The sequence below is a fragment of the Sinohyriopsis cumingii genome, chromosome 6 (assembly GCF_028554795.1).
Source record: "Sinohyriopsis cumingii isolate HCF-2022 chromosome 6, ASM2855479v2, whole genome shotgun sequence".
NCBI classification, from domain to species: Eukaryota; Metazoa; Mollusca; class Bivalvia; order Unionida; family Unionidae; genus Sinohyriopsis; species Sinohyriopsis cumingii.
In genome coordinates this window covers 42,331,307-42,349,175 of record NC_142966.1, presented here as the reverse complement: position 1 = coordinate 42,349,175, position 17,869 = coordinate 42,331,307, and the positions used below count along the sequence as shown (strand labels likewise).

General features: G+C 35.9%; 1 protein-coding gene across 1 annotated transcript in view; it reads left to right on the top strand.

Moving 5' to 3' along the window:
- Window positions 1-17,869, top strand: part of LOC149796794 (ATP-binding cassette sub-family E member 1) — a 52,422-nt gene that overhangs the window by 25,979 nt on the left and 8,574 nt on the right. The window contains exons 10-13 of the mRNA XM_089961445.1: window positions 739-888; window positions 7,385-7,516; window positions 9,623-9,792; window positions 16,581-16,723. Of these exons, the coding sequence (XP_089817571.1) occupies window positions 739-888; window positions 7,385-7,516; window positions 9,623-9,792; window positions 16,581-16,723 (595 nt within the window). The remainder of the gene's footprint in view (window positions 1-738; window positions 889-7,384; window positions 7,517-9,622; window positions 9,793-16,580; window positions 16,724-17,869) is intronic.

Below are 17,869 nucleotides of genomic sequence, written 5' to 3'. Positions count from 1 at the left end.
GCAATAAAATAGTGATGCATCAGAACATTCATAAGCATGTTTAGATCTACTTTATCAATTGTGGTTGAAATGAGAATACAGCTTTTAGAGGTTTTTTTTATTTCCTTAAAATTATTAAAGTATGAGATTGAGTATATGAGAAATATAATAACCTTGTTTGGCATTATAAATGCACTGTAAACATTCAATAAATTACTGGGATTTTGTCATATTCAAGTTTGTCATAATCGATGCACACAGACAGTGTCATAAACCATCCCCATTATGTGGGTCCTTGATAAAAGGGTTATCTCCCTTTTCTATGTTTCATGAAATCTACACTTTGGAGGTGCATTCGTTTTCCGACTATGGCCCTGGTGAATAAAAACACAAAGTTAAGTGATTATTAAAAACAGGACATGCCGAAGTGGTAATTTATAAGAAAACCATGATTGTCTAGCTTTAGTTACAGCAACCAATTGCCTCACTTCAAGCATGCTGCTGTTGAAATAAGTATGCCTTGTAATTGATTTTTATGAAAGCTTTAAGCAAAATAGGGGATGCACTTATTAAAGCATGTATACATAAAATTTGGTACATAGTTTTCAAACCTGAATGTGTTTGTGTGTATTGTTTGCAAACCTGAATGTGTGTGCATGCTTGACTTTTTTTTATCCATAAATGTCATCACGTACTGCATAGCAATATTTTAAATGTATGAAAGCAGAAAGTGTATACTTGATATTTTGTTCTTCACAGGTATCAATATTTTCCTGGATGGCTTTGTGCCAACAGAGAACTTGAGGTTCAGAGAAACTTCTCTAACATTCAGGGTGGCAGAGACTGCGCTAGAGGAGGAAATCAAAAGAATGTGCAGATATGAGTATCCAAGAATGATGAAGTTAATGGGTAAATTGTCCTTTCTGGTCAGTCTTCAGAAGCTTGTTCCTCCCACTCTTTCCCATCACTTCAAGCATTTATCAGAAACATATTCATAAATAAAAAAACATGTCTTTTTCAACTTGCTGGAAGCATATCTCACCACTTCGAAGTAAAGCAATGAATGTTTTATTCCATCTAGGTATAAGTGGCCACTTAACCTACCCATATTTTTGAAAGACGGAAACCTAAGAGTTGAGGTTGGCAGCATCCTTATTGAAAGCTTTCCATAGGAGTTGAATGAATCTCTGGGCAGCATATTGTTTGTCCGTTTGTTCAACAACAAAATTAACAGCACATTGAAATGCTCTAATCCAGGAACTGTCTGCTCATTATATGTTGAGGACTTTTTGATCGGCTAAAGATCAAAGAGTGTGCATGCTACTAAAGTCAACTACAGATGAGCATAAACAGAATTCAGAAATGAGCAGATGGAAACTGGTTCAAATTCTCAAAATCAAAAACTAACTGATCCACATCAGCTGATAATTTGTGATGACCCAAACCTCTATCTCTGATGTGTGTCATCTTCCTGTTGTGGAGGAGACCACACTTTTTAATGCTTACTTTCAGCAGTAAGCTAACTTTCTTAGATGTATCAGATACCCCAGGGAGAAATATCAAAATGTCCCAGATTTAATATTAGTTGTGGCAAACACAGACTGGAGATCAGATCAGAAGGTCTTACTTGCATTATAAAGGTCAGTAACTTGAATGTGGCTCAGTTGTGCGTTGGGCCAGCTTGCAAATGTCATCTGCAGATGCTTGATTTAATATACAATCAATGACTTGGACTATCTCTTGGTGAATTCAGAACTTTCTCCTTCAGAATGTTGCTATTTTGAGGCAAACAAAATGTCACTTTTCTCGTATAAATTAAATTGGTGCATCAGTCGGCTGCAGGCTATCTTCTGATTCATCTAACCCCATGTATTCTTTAGGCCTCAATACCAAACATTGTACATTCAGAAACAAAACTTCATTCTGCCCTCTGGAACACAGATTCATCCACACTTAGAAACAGCGTGAATTTGTGTTGGAAATACATTAAAACCTGTCTTGTGAGACCACCCCATCTGCCATTAAAATAAGGTCTCTCAAGACAGGTGGCCTCATAAAAGGTTTGTGCAAGATGAGAAGGGAATATGTCCGCAATTACTGCAGATGAATTTTATTCATTTTTCATGGTTATTGCTAAAATAATGAAATCATTTCATCTCAAAGAAATTTTTATAGCATTCAGGAAATGCATCTGTCATAAAACATTAAGAGTTAAATTTGTAAATCTTCTGTACAGCATATGAAAAATTTAGGTAATATTTGTCATGTGCACAAGTTAACTTGACGTGTCCATAAATATCATTCTCACTTCATATGCAGCATAAGATATTGCACAGTTGGGTTATGATGACACTTGTATGCATTGCATTGTAGCATTTGTATTCAGGCTTCGAGTAAGTATGGAATATATATGTACCAATGAATGAAATCAAAATACAACTAGCCTAACCAGAAAACAAAATGTGCTTAAAAACAAAACCCACAGTGCTTTATTTACCAATGACATAAAGAAAGATTAACTAGATGAAGAAAGGTTGTAATATGCTGCACCACAGTGAACAGATGACTTAAGTTTGTATAGGTTTTAGTAAAGTTAGCATTAAAAAAAGAAAAAACAACATGAACCTTTCACAGTGACAGTTGAATCTGGAAGACAGTCGTTGATTTAAGATGGGTAAAAAATTCATTCACTCCACACATTATGGATCGACATAAAAAGTCTTACCCATCTGCTTCAATGAAAAGAGTTCTCGGTAGGGATTTATGGGGACTGTTTTTCAGAGAAAATAAATCAGCAATACAAACCTTTGAATTGTCTGTGTACTTGTGTGACTGTTGCTTTTTATTTAAAAATTTTTAATTGTAATAAGGATGTACAGAACTTCGGTACTAAAATGGCAGTTTGTGACATGTATTTTAGTCTGGTTTACAGTTTGTTGCATACGATTGCTAACTGCATCACTTGTTGATTTTAAGAACTGGTAGTCAGACTAAACTTGGAGACTTTCTAAGCACAAACTCCCTTATAAGCATTCGTGGCTCAGAGGAATAAGAACAAGTCACCAGTATTTATTTGTTTTTCAAGTTTGGTCACACGCAAGTTTGGTCACACGTAACCATGTTGTTTTACAACAATTAGCACATTATCTACAGACACTCCTACATGGTGGTGGATACTGTGGATGCAAAACTCTTTCCTAGCAGTGTCAAAATGCATTTTTTGGGCCTGAAAATCATCATGTTGTGCAGGTGACAACAGCACATTTACATATTAAAATCAATTCATGCATGACAGTTACAGTCATAAATGACAGGTGGTCAGAAAAGATGGCCTTGCTAAAATCTTCAAACTACCTTTAAAATCCTTTTTGGGGAATAGGTTTTGTCATATTTTGGGATTCTCTTTTTACACTGAAAGGCTCACAGACTCTTAAATCAGACAAGCTGTTAGTATCCCACATGTTACACAAACCAATGTTCTTATGCGGGTTGGGAAAAGTAGTCCACTGCCTAGTCACATTGATATATTTCGGGTAATGAAAGGGCACAGAAATCTGCCATGCAGTCATTTCTGAATGGAAGATTCCAAAGACAAACTTAAAATATTGTATAAATTAGCATGTTCATCATACCTGGCAAAATATATATAATGAAAACTCCAGAGAGAAGCTTAACAACATCACCAAACTTAACATCAAACCCACAGTTGGATAGTATAGACCAAGTTGGAGAGATGAGGTAGTATTGTTGAGCAGATGTATATAAAGTAAAATTGGGGTTATTGGTGTCTGGACGCTGACTGGTGTGTGTGGTGGGAAGGGGAAGGGGCTGGGTATTGCAAAAATCGGGTAAATAAGGGTGCTGATTGTCAAAACAGCACACACTGCAAACTAATAAGTTCTTGCAAGGCTTGCAGCTGTTGCAACCAAAATATCAGAAATCTAACTTCAGTAAAGATTGCTTTTGGAAATGTAATCTTGAGAAATGACAAGAAATTTGGGGAAATAAATGTACATGCAGGAAATATTGCCCAGAAAAGGAAGTGGTGTTTGGTCATCTATCCCTTGTGAGCACTCCCTTGAAAACTCATTCCCAGATAACTTGCTGACATGCTTAAAACGGGGGGGCAGATGTGGATCCCATTTGTTTTGTAGAAAATTCAAAAAGAATAGTGATCAAAATTGGTAATCAAAACCATGATAAATTGCTCGTTTAATGGTCAAAAGCGGCAGTTAGTGTACTAATCAAATTCTCAGCTTATAATAAGAAGTCTATATTTTATGAGATTTTCCTTTTTAAAAAGATTCTATGTAAACAGTAAATTGCTGTTACTATTTTGAATAGTCAAAAAAAAGTTGTCACTAATGCCTACCGATGGCAGCACTTTAAAATATCAATGAAATAAGTTTGTGAATTGAAATTTGTGTTTTAGTTATTTTAGTCCTGTTTCAGTATAATCATAAATGTGACATGTCCACTTGCATTCAATCTTCCGTTGATCATCTTTCACAGCTATGTCCTCAGACATATTTGTTGTATTGTTACATGGATAACAGCAGACCTGCTTTTTGTCACCTCCTTTCAGTTATCTGTTCAGACACTTATAACAATTAATGTGTAAGTATCAATTAAATTGATTTCTTGTGATGAAATCAAAGCAGCAGCATTAAACTAATAAACCAGGTTTTTTTTTTAAAAATAGTTTTAAAATGTACTTTTTTTTTTCTTCATGAACAGAGCCTCTACTTTTTCAACAAAAGGTATTTTGTTTTCTTGTGCAAGAAGCAATGACATAATACATAATGCCTTGCAGGTACACAATGAAGCACACATATGTGATGTGTTGAAATCTCTTGGAGTTGTTTTTCACAATCTTTTGAAGTTTGGCAGTCTTGAAAATATGGTAAATTATTATGAAAAGTGAAACATTTCATTATGAAAAGCTGTTTGTTGCCAATCATTATGCCCACTATTTTAAAAGTGGTATTCAGCCTCCCCCACACACACACATGCACACAACTTATTGATGTCTAGCCAGGATGGCAACCCATTGATTTTTTTTTAGCAGTCCCTTAATAACTCACACCCTTGCTTATATTTTTATACCCTGATGTGCGGATATATTGAGGGAGACGTGTATTAGGAGAAACACCGAAGCGTTCAGAGCAGAAATTTAGGAAGGTTAAGTAAAAATGTTACTATGGTGATCTTGTTATCAGTGAACTGAAATTCTATTTTCAAGCCCTGGTTTTAATCAGACTTAGACTACGGTTTTCTATTCATAATATCTGGTTCAGTTTCTCTGGCTGTGGGTAAAAAGTGCATGTTGCACTTTAAGATATCTTGTGAACATGCAAAGAAAATATTTATGTTACCAAATTTGGTATGTTGCATTAGAGAAAAATGCCAGAGATGATTTCAGTACTTGGAATTGTGGACATTCTTTTCAGCCTAAATTATGTTCCTCTTGTACAACAAATGATAAAACATGTCCGGATTTATATAGCAAGATGGCAAAGTTGCTTTGGTCATTTTGCTTTCCTTTATTTAGTTTACTATGACAACTACTTTGTTTATTTGCTTACCTCTGTTTTTTTACTGCAAGAGAATACAATGTGATGTCAACAGCAGTTATTTTGAATGATGTACAGGCCCTGAAACGGGTCAATTTTATCAGGGAAATGAAAACTGAATTTTTAAAAAAAACAAAACAGAATGAACACACAAAATGATGATTTTGAAGAAGAGGGCAGGTGCAAAAGCAACATGCAGCATGATGAATGAAAATGAAATACAACTAACTCTGTTATGAATGGATTTGAAAATTGATTAGTTTAAAGCTGCCAGTAGTTTTGATGGTCAAAAGCCCTTCCACATGATAACCTGGAAAAGCCCTACCACATGATAACCTGGAATCTGATTCTTTACACTAGGAGACAAGCTTTCAGTACTTATCTTATACAGGTGGATATAACAGCAGCCATAGACATCATCACAGGTTGTATCTATCCAATTTAAATTGAAATGAAAAAAGATGAGAGGTACAGTTTGGTGACACTTGTTCTGCAACTGCATCTTCACATTGCCGTGATAATTCTTATTTATTGTTAAATGTATTGCTGTCATTTACATTTTATGCATACATGTGCTACTTTAGTATGGAACAATTTTAATAAGGCAGATTTGAAAGCAATTTTAATAAGACAGATTTGAAAGCAATTTTAATAAGACAGATTTGAAAGCAAAAGGACTGGATCCCTTCCTTCACTTGCTGGAAAATCTTAATCATTAAATGCTTTTCCAGGTTGTTGTTGAACCCCATATTTCAACACACGGTTGGCTATACATGGCAGCCAGTATACTTGGTTCAGGAAGAACCAGGGAAGACCCACTGATACACAAATAGGCTATACGTGGTAGCCAGTATATTTGGTTCAGGAAGAACCAGGGAAGACCCACTGATACACAAATAGGCTATACGTGGTAGCCAGTATATTTGGTTCAGGAAGAACCAGGGAAGACCCACTGATACACAAATAGGCTATACGTGGTAGCCAGTATATTTGGTTCAGGAAGAACCAGGGAAGACCCACTGATACACAAATAGGCTATACGTGGTAGCCAGTATATTTGGTTCAGGAAGAACCAGGGAAGACCCACTGATACACAAATAGGCTATACGTGGTAGCCAGTATATTTGGTTCAGGAAGAACCAGGGAAGACCCACTGATACACAAATAGGCTATACATGGTAGCCAGTATATTTGAGTTGGGAAAACTTAGGGAAGAACTACCAATACTCGTGAAGCTACTGAGCTACTGACAAGCTTTCTCGCATACCCATGTTGGCCAGTCCAGAGACGTGAACCTATACTGACAGGGGTGAGATGTAAGTGATAAGACAAATATGCTATATGTGGTAGCCAGTTTGTTTGAATTGGAAAACTTAGGGAAGAACTACCAATCCACAGGAAGCTAATGGCAAGCTTTCTCACATAACCCATGTTCGTCAGTCCAGTGACTCGAACACATACAGAAAGCGGTATGTTTGTGGTCTGTGATGGCAAGTGCCTTAGACTACTCAGACATTTGGGGCACCATTCCAGTTTGATCCATACAAGTGAAAATTCAAGGAAATGATGAAGTGATAAATGCCAAGTCTGAATGCATTTCTGAGACTAGATGATAGTTGGAATGCCGCTGTGAACAGAATGCAAATAGAGCTTAAACAAAATGAATTCTTAAAACATGTCAGTTATAAATGAAGTGCAAATGACTTGGTAAATTTACTCGTTTTGTGTTGTGTAACAATGATAGGTTAAATGCAATTGTGAGTTTAAGGTTGTACTTTAAGCTGTTGTAAGTCATAAAATGATTTCTAACTTGTAACATTCATGTATTTCAGGTGACTTCAGGCTCAAAGTAGATCCTGGCCAATTTACAGACTCAGAAATAATTGTGATGCTGGGAGAAAATGGAACTGGAAAAACAACCTTCATTAGAATGTTGGCAGGGAAACTGACACCAGATGAAGGAGGTATTTTCTTTTTCTTTTCTGTTTTTTCCTTGAAACGTTGTTTAAAAAGGGTGGCAAGCCATCAGTATATCTTGCTGGTAATTGTTTTACATATGTTTGCATTTTTTATATACCTTTTTGCTTTGGATTTCCTAATCAATCAGTTTCAGTTCTACAGTAAAAGGCTAAATGTTAAAAAAATTAGGACAAATTTGTTAAGCATTAAACAAGTATTTGTAAAAAAAAATTACCTTTACAGTGTTAACAAGAAAGTGGTTATTCATAGCTTTTTATATCTGCATGACCACTCCGGTGGCCTAGTGGTTAGAGCATCTGCCTCAGATGCGGGGGGTCGTGGGTTCGATTTCAGGCCGAGTCATATCAAAGACTTACAAAAATGGTACTAACAGCTGCCTTGCTTGGCGCTCAGCATCAAGAGGTTAGTGTTAGGACTGGTCGGCCTGGTGTCAGGATAATGTGACTGGGTGGGACATCATGCTACATGTCAGCAGCATGATGCCCCAGTGATAGACATCACTATAAAATGCCACATGCAGACATCGTAGCAATATGACTGAAAAAATGTTAAAGCTACGTTCAAATCACATCACATATATCTGCATAATGCATCCGTAATGTTGTACATTTCCATTTGATTCAGCATTTGCTTTAAAGGCTGTTTCTGCTGTGTTTCAAATTTTGTTCCTTTATATGAAGTTTTCGTTTAATTTTAGATCATCACCTCTGCAGAGGAGTTCTGTTGTATTGGTGTCTTTGCATATAATAGCATGCAGATATGTACAGATCCTCTGCATCTGAAATAATCTTTCCTGTGTTGTAGACAGCAGCTGTGTGTGGGATTCATTTCAGCTTCCTCATGCTAAGGGGGCCAATTTTTGGACAAGCGCTTAAATGAGTTGTACATTCTTGGTATTTGAATTTAGCTTGGGTTTTGTTGCACCCTGTTTATTTATTGTTATACTGATAATAAAGGGATGCATCTTGACAAGAACTACACCTTCATCACAAAAGTAGGTCAACATGAACTATATTTCATACTTTACTGACTTTGGTTAAATTATGCTTTATGTTCATTTCTTAAACATGGTTCAAACTAGAACCAATAAAACTAGACAATTGGATGCATCTTTATCAGTACTACACGCATGTGACAAAAGAAGGTCACTGCGATCGGTATTACATATTTTACTGGATTAGGTTACAATGTTGCATTTTTTTGACCCATTAGATTTACTCACTTTTGCACCCTGTTACTTGCCACTGTACCAAACTCGTGACTCGGAGGAAAGTTTTAGGATTATGGTCAGTTATTTACTGGAAGAGGAAGACTTCTGCTTGGCACTGTAAAAATTACATGTATTTGCACTCAATCAAAACAATTGACCTTGTGAACAACAGTGAGTACTGCCTATACAAGCACTGGCAGAAAACTTGTATAAAGTAAATGGGTAACCTATGGCTCATGGAGTTATTATCAAAGGGCATGTGCCTGGATACCTGTTGGCATCTTTCATGGTCATATTGATTTATCCATGCTATATACAATGTTATATGCTATATACAACCTTGAAGCCAAGTGCGGATAAATATAATTATTCAGTGGTAATCTTCCAGATTAATTATTATACATGGTTAAATGTGATACTTTACCCTCAGCAGGTGATTAAGTCTTGTTTATGTGAATAAAAGTTGGAATTTGATAAGTGAACTGCATGCATATCATGTAGGACCTAGGCTATAGTAGCTAATTAAAGTGATTACTGATACATGAATTGTGCTTCTAAATAATGGTTCTGCCAGGTATTAGTCTGTGGTTACTCAAAACCTATGACTTTCACCCAGTAAAAGCTGACCATTAGCAAAGTTAAAACCTTGCTTTTATCACCTTATTATAGTACCTCTGCTCAGTTCTTTTTATTGTTTGTTTTGTCTTTTATGCTCTGTCACGGGGTCCAACATTTTGTTGTTAAAATCACTTTAGTCTTTATTTAGATAATGAATATTAACAGTGGCTACCAATGACTACTTAATACTTCATAGAGGTATGTAACTGCTGATTATGTGAAGGATGTTGTCACTGATTACACTTTTCTTCTCTTTTGACAGGTCCTTGCCCACTTTTAAACATCAGTTACAAGCCTCAGAAAATTAGTCCAAAATCCCAGGGCACAGTCCGACAGTTGCTTCATGAGAGAATACGAGATGCTTATGTCCATCCGCAGTTTGTCAGTGACGTGATGAAGCCCCTTCAGATGGACAACATCATTGATCAGGAGGTACAGTCTTTTATTTCACATGAATAATGTTAATGGGTAGCTTTGTATTGGGCTGCTAGCAAGGTTTTCCATAGCTTACAGATTGAGCAGTGCCTTCACTCATCGGCTTCCTACAAGTGGGTCCTGAATCTGTAATCAGCGTTGCACATTGAGAACAGGCTCGCATGTTTGCCATGATATTTTTTTTTTCCTGTGTCCCGCAAGTCTTGACCCTGTGTAATTTTCCTGGGTGGACTTTTTGGTCAGAAAAAAAAAATGCCCCATCACCTTTCGTTAGTGGATGTCTGTTCATGTTGGTTTTAGCAATAGGCAAAGTCTCAGATAAAAACTAAAATGACAATGAATGTTTGTTTTACAGCAATGTATCTGGAAATGAAAATGGTTTGTGGTGGTCTGCACAGTTGCAAGGGTAAAGTGTGACAGCCATTGGTGTAATGTACTTTTACAGTTAAATACACCCCTTTGACAAGGAAGATTTGGGTTTTTTTAGGTTTGTTATGCAGACATACAATTTGTCATTTAATTCATGCTTTGTTAGTTTGGAAAGAAAAGTAATTTAGCTAAGCAAGGTATTTATTATAATGAATGCTGGTACACTAAAGTTATAAAAGTTAAATGGAAATTTCCGTGCTGCAGCTTATTTCTTGTTAACCAGATATTGAAACGTGCTAATTTTCTCGTGAGTTATGTGAGCAAATGATAAAACTTGTATTATTTTGCAATGATGTAAATGTTCAAGGAAAATATATATCTTCACAGAACACAAAGTTAAGGTGGCAAAACTGTCAAATCAAATAAAATCATCTCATTTTTATAAAAATATTAGTGCTTTGTGTATCACTATTTACTGTTGTTTTTCATTGTCTCTTTAAAGTGTTAGTGACCTCCAAATTTGGAAAGTGGGGAAAACCATGTCCCCTGCCGATGTGATCATATGTAAAACAGTTGAGTGTAAAATAAATAACACAGTTTTCAGTAGTTGTGTCCCTTTGACTCATAAAATGTTTCAGTTAGGGTCCCAAAAGAGAAACTTAGTCATGAATGTGGGTTTTCTGCTTTATGGAAAATTGAAAACATTGGGGTTACATACTAATAAAACCTGTAGATGTTGATAATCTCTTATGAGGTCAGTGATTAGATAAACTTTGCTGTTCACATACTGACATAAAAATTGTAGAAAATTCTTGAGGCATCTGCTGTCAAATGTGACGGCTACATGCCGTTGGATATATTTTCCATTCACAGTTCTTTGCATCTTCTCAAAATTCACTTTACTGATTTGCAAATGTTTTATTAGGAGCATGAAATATTTTATTTCCTTAAAATTCAAGCCCAAATCATAATGTTGCATATTAACCCAGCTGCCAATATTCAACACAAGATACCAAAGACTGGCATTCTGGTAACCCTTAGACTTTAACTGGTCAAGACCTATCATTCTGGTAGATCTTGGATTCCAGGTAGACAATTCATATCATTCTGGTTGACTCAGGACTCCAGGTAGCCAAGACCCATCATTCTGGTGGACCCAGAACTCTGCATAGTCAAGACATATGATTCTGGTAGTGCATGGACTCCAAGTAGCCAAGACCCATCATTATGGCAGACCGTAGACTCCAGGTAGCCAAGACCCAACATTCTGGTAGACCCTGGATTCCATGTAGTAAAGACTTATAATTCTGGTAGTCCCAAGACACCATGCAGAAGATTTTCAGACCTTGATGTTAAAAGAAGGCTGTGGATCCGAATCTGGATGCTGACACAAACATTCCGAGACAATAACATCAGTTTCATTAGCACCAATTCAGGAATTTAGTGCGGAAATGAAATCTTTGTATTTGGCTGGCATCTCTACCAGTGTTTAGGGCTTATTATATATATAAATGGGTTTTGAATTGAAAGATTTGAATGTATTCAGAGATCTAATTCATTGAACAGCCTGTGCAAAACAAACATTTAAATACTGTCGAATTAAAAATTATCCAGATACAGGTGTTGTAATGTTTAAGTAGAATCTTGCAAATGGAGCTAAAAGTAAGTAACATTAACCAGTTAATCAATTTATTTGTCAGTTACAGGAACTCAGGAGGAAATCCAAATGACTGATGATTAAAACCTTACTGCTGTTCACATTCTGAATTTCCACTGTGGACAAAATGAGTTGAATGAAGTCATTTAGTTCTAGGCAGAACGTCTTATCTTCCAAGATTGTATTGAAAAAAATAGAAGAGATAGTTAATGCATTAGACATAGTATTGAAATATTGACTGGCAGCCTCGGGATATTTGTTTGCACAGTTTTGGGATGATGTAGTTTTTTTCAAACAAACACACCCACAACTGATTGTTGGTAATTTTAACCATCAACCATACCCACAATGCATACATGCCAACCATTATGCTTTTCGTGTAATCATTACACTTTTTTCACTAAATTACACATTATGCATAAGCATATTTGGATTACACACTTCCCTCTTCAAAAAAATTAATTTGTTTTCTCTTTTTTGTTAACATCCCATTAATCCCACAGCCCGTATTCTAGACAAAATGGCTCTTTGTAACTATGACATAAAAGTACACTTATCCATAGACATTCATGCACTTTCATATTAGTATTATGTTATATTTATAGCAGCTTCTCTATTTCCAAGAAATATGCTGGTTTCTACTTTCAAACTTTTGACCCTCAGTTTCTATTTATAGCAGCTCTATGGCTTAGTTAGGAGAGAATAGACTGGTTTTCTAATTTTTATTCTTTGCTCACAGACTCTTTGTTCTAATTCGTATCTGGTATAGAACCAGTCTGTAGGTGTTTGGTGCTAAAAGTCGTCAGATTGATTCTAGTTGATGCAGAAATGTTTCTCAAATAATTTCACAGATGGATGAGAAAAAGAAAAACCTATTCAGAGATGAATACATGAATTATATAATACAGCATTCCATTCTAGGGCAGCTACACGCCCATTGCAGGTGTAGTATTAATTTTTGACTGTTATATCAAACAACACCGACTTGAGAATGAGAGTGGCGTATCTTCAAAGGTGTTTTTGAATTACTGAATTGATTTTGATGCGATCACAGCCTTTGAAAATGACCCAACAAGGTTTGGAATTCAACAATGGTCGAAATTTAATACTACACATTGGTCGTTATTTAACAGGACATTTAAAAACAGGTCAGATTTTAATGTGATATTTTGATCACGATCGTTGAAAAACCTAACCTGAAATCAATGGTCAAAATTTAATACTACACAAGCTGATATTGGTCATGGTGGTAAAACAAAGAAACGTTGAATTAGCTCATTTTACTAACTCCAATACTAAGGTAACTTCTTTTTTGTACAGCAGAATTCATTTGTGGACACAAATTTTATAAATACAGGGGCGTTATTTACCGAATTCTTGAGAGAACACAGACTACCCCTAGCGGTAGAAGACTACGTTGGTCTTTTGTTCAAAAGGCTATTTCCTGATTCCAAAATTGGAGAAAATATGCATGTGCAAGAACAAAACCATCTGATATTGTTAGGTGTTTAGCAGAAAATACTTCACTTAAAGTTGCAGAAGCCATGAAAATTTGGCCATTTAGTATTGCCACAGACAGGAGTAGTGATTATGATGACAAAAAGTCATCACCCCATCAGTACACTTAGTCTGTGTAAGAGACTTTGACATGAAAAGAGCCAAATCAGCATGCTCTTCTTTCATTACCAGAATCAACAGTAGATTCCACTGGAGAAAATATTTTTTATTTGCTTGATAAGGCCATGTTGGCAGAACTGTACGAGGTTTTCAACTGATAATGCATCAGTGATGATTGGAATTCAAAAAGGAGTTGCATTCAGTATTTTGAAATATGTCTCCATCAGTGTACAAATCAGTTCGTCCCTGTCATTTGATGCACCTTGCTGCAGGAAAGGCTGCCGATAAATTAGAAGGGGAACTCCAGAAGTATCAAGTTCGTATTCTACCTGACAACATACTTCATGCGGACAGTTGATGTGCAATGACACCTTATTTCCAAGTGAAAAGACCCAGTAACTGGAAGATAAATTTCCTCTTCTTTGTCAGGTTATGAAAGGAATATTGGTTCTTTACCATTCTAATGCTGACTGTGAGAGATTGTTCAGTATTGTTAACAAAAATAAGGCTGAATTCAGATCCAGGCTCTGTAACCAGCACATGAGAGTCTGTTGCTTTTTAAAGCTATATGTAATTTTGACACAGTAATTGATGTTAAAATTCCAGAGGGATACATAAAACATTTTGTATCTATGCTCAATGAATTTTATTGTGTTATATGTGGATTACTCTTTTTCTGCTTGGATTACTCTTTTTGCCCACTTGGATTACACTTTTTCTTCACCAGGGGTTGGCATGTATGACAATGGATTGTTTATCATTTTGATCATGTTTGACACAGACAGTTTGAGGTGGGAAATTATTAGCATTGCTAGCTCAAGGTGCAACACTGGTAGAGATGTCAATTATCCTGGACTTGTCAGAATTATTAAAAAATTTATAGTAAACATTTTACATTTCTCATTGTAAAATTTTGAATGTAAATAACAAGAAACCAGTTGGTTAGACTGAAATTAGATGGCAAAATGACATCATAGATGAAGTCAAAATTAAAGATACTGAAAATCTGTAAGGAAAACTAATGTTTATAGTTCTATTTTTAGGCCAAGAATATTGAAGGAATTCATGCTCATGGAATTTGAGGAATGGTTAAGAGTATTTATTCTCATAGGACCGTAGTTGTTACTGGCTGTCTGGCCTATGTGTATCTGTTGACACAAAAAAGTGATACGATTGGATAGTGGGTTAATACTTTTAATGAGCATGTTATCCAAGTCAGGTGATTGGCCTAAAATTTTGAAATAAATTCCATATAAGCATGTTCATGGATTGGCATCTCGCCCCTGGTATAATGGTGTTTAAAATGAACTCAAATCATGCTGATCTGCCGTCATATATGGCCACCTAAATATAGAGAAATTTGACCAAATTTAAGTCAGTTCTGTCCAAAATAAAAATAAGTATGGTAATTGTCCTCCTAGATGATCACATTTTAAACTAAAACATGGCACTTCAGATGCATAAATGATTCTCAGAAAGGGCATATTATTTCAGCACAAATCGTTGATAGTATTATTACTATTATTATTGTAGTAAAATTAGAAATGATGAGAATAGTAGACCTTATTGACCAATGAATTTATTCATTAAAACCCAAATTTAGCTCATCAGCCAAAATTACATGTATAATTATCTGTATACAGATCTTTGTTTACACCCAGGTTAATGAAAAATATCCACACTATACTAGAACTTAGTGATTTTTTATATACAAAAATTTGGTTTTTCCAGATTGATTGTTTCTAGAATTTTGACCCCCCAAAAGGCTATTGATTTGATAGGAACTGCTGTTTGCATTTTGATAATATAATGTAGATATGAATTCTTGATGAGGCCTTTGATGGTAGTACAAACAGTAGATGTGTATTTAAGATTGCTAGGAAAGAAAATAATGACATAATTCCCTACATCTTTACAACTTTTTTCCATGATCAGGCTGTGCTATTTCATTACAGAACTTCTAGTACCTTAAAACTTTTGTCATCAAATGGCAACCTACTTGAAAATTTTAGCTGCCATTAAAATAATTTTGTCAGGCCCTAATACTTTGGTTGTAGGAGAAATTGAAAGCAAATATAGAGTGGGCAGTTAATGTTAGAAGGTGACAAAAAGTGTTGCATTTAGTTCAGGCAAAAATAAAATTAATTATAAAAAATGCATACGGTTATTTTTACATCGATCTGTATGACAGAACTGATAACAAGAACCATCTGGCCAGCAACTGAAGTTCACCATTTGGTGTTTTAAATGCTTTATATTGTCAGGCTTCAGATTCACTGATTAAGGGTCTTTACTTTATTCTGATGATTGTTTATATATTAAGGAAGACTTAGCTATTTCTGCATCTATGGTTGTTCACCAGACAGGAATTTTGCTGCTAACCATAACAGTGACCTTATGCCATGACCCCATGTCTTTTGTGTCTTGTACATTATGGGTCATCCATCAACTCCTGCTAATAACTACCCTGGAGTAGACCGCTCCAGTAGCTCAGTGGTTAGAGTGTCTGCCTCAGATTCGGGAGGTCATGGGTTCGATCCCCGGCCGAGTCATACCAAAGACTTACTTAAATGGTGCTAACAGCTGCCTCACTTGGCGCTCAGCATTAAGAGGTTAGTGTTAGGACTGGTTGGCCTGGTGTCAGGATAATGTGACTGGGTGGGACATCATACTACATGTCTGCAGCATGATGCCCCAGTGCTAGACATCACTTTGAACTGCCACGCTGCAGACATCGTAGCGATATGACTGAAAAATTGTTAAAAGCTTTGTTAAAAATCAAACACACACACACACACTTTGGAGTGCGCATGTCTGATCTGATTTCATCATTCATTAAATATGGGCATATATCATAAAAATGTCAAAAAATAAAGCTCAGTAATGGACAAGATCAAAATATATTAATGAGGTCATCTTGCATTGGATGGATGACGTTCCTGCTCTTTAGAATATATTTCTGATCAGATTTGGTTTTAGACTTGGAACATGTGCACAAATCATTAACATCTCAGGTGTTGTAAATTACATTATTCTGTATGATGGAGGAGAAACGTGTAGATTACAATAGTTGCTTTCCTTCTTACTGCTCTTATAATGTGTTGTAGTAAATTGTTGACATTTATCCAACTAATGATTGTAGGTGCAGAATCTGTCTGGAGGAGAATTGCAGAGAGTGGCCTTGGCTTTGTGTCTGGGTAAGCCAGCTGATGTTTACTTGATAGACGAACCTTCTGCCTACCTGGATTCTGAACAGCGTCTTCATGCTGCTAAGGTCATCAAAAGGTCAGTAAATCAGTCTATAGAGAATGATAACAGACTGATTCACCTTGTACCAGCACATCAGTGCATCATGACAATTTATGGGACCATGTTATGGTGGTGTTGATGAGTAGGTAATCCCTATATACAGACAGATACATACTTATTTATGTGCAAATAGAACCTTGCAAACATGTCCTTTTTACACTGAAAGTCCTTCTATTCTTGTGGCAGGTATGACTATTACAATTCATGGTAAAATGATAGAAGTTGCAATGTCAATGATTACATTACGGATTCTGATGGCATGTGCTGAACCATTTTCCCGAAAATGAGACATTGCCTCAAATCTTCAAGTCTGTTAGACGTTGTGAACATATTACCTGTTATAAATATTGACCAATGTAACTCCTACATGGATTTTGCAAGGATTTAACTCTTACCTGAATTTTGCAAGGATTTGACTCGTGCATGGGACTGCTCAGGTGGCCTAGTAATTAGAGCGTACGACTGAAAAATTGTTAAAGTTACATTAAAAATCCTAATCACACACACACACTTGTATGGCTTTTTCAAGGATTTAACTCTTGTCTGGATTTTGTTAGGATTTAACTCTTACCTGAATTTTGCTAGGATTTAACTCTTACATGGCTTTTTCAAGGATTTAACTCGTACCTGGATTTTTGGTAGCATTTAACTCTTACATGGAATTTGCTTGGATTTAAATCCTACCTGGATTTTGCAAGGATTAAATATTAAATGGATTTTGCAAGGATATCTTTACATTTTGTTGGGATTTAACTCTTACATGACAAAGAATTTGGCTTCTACCTGGATTTTGCAAGGATTTAACTCTTGGCCAGGATTTTGCAGTACATCATGGCCATTTGCAGCACCATCTTATGGTGGTCTTAATGAGTAGGTAATCCGTATATAAATTCAAATGTCTTTATTCATGTGTAAATAACCTTTCAGACTTGTCCTTTATACACTGATAGTACTTACATTCATGTGGCAGGTATGACTAATACATTCATGGTAAAATGACAGAAGATGCAATGTCAGTGATTAGTTTACGGATTCTGATGACGTGCTGCACCATTTTCCCGAAAATGAGACATTGCCTTAAATCTTCAAGTCTTTTAGATGTTGTGAACATGTTACCTGTTG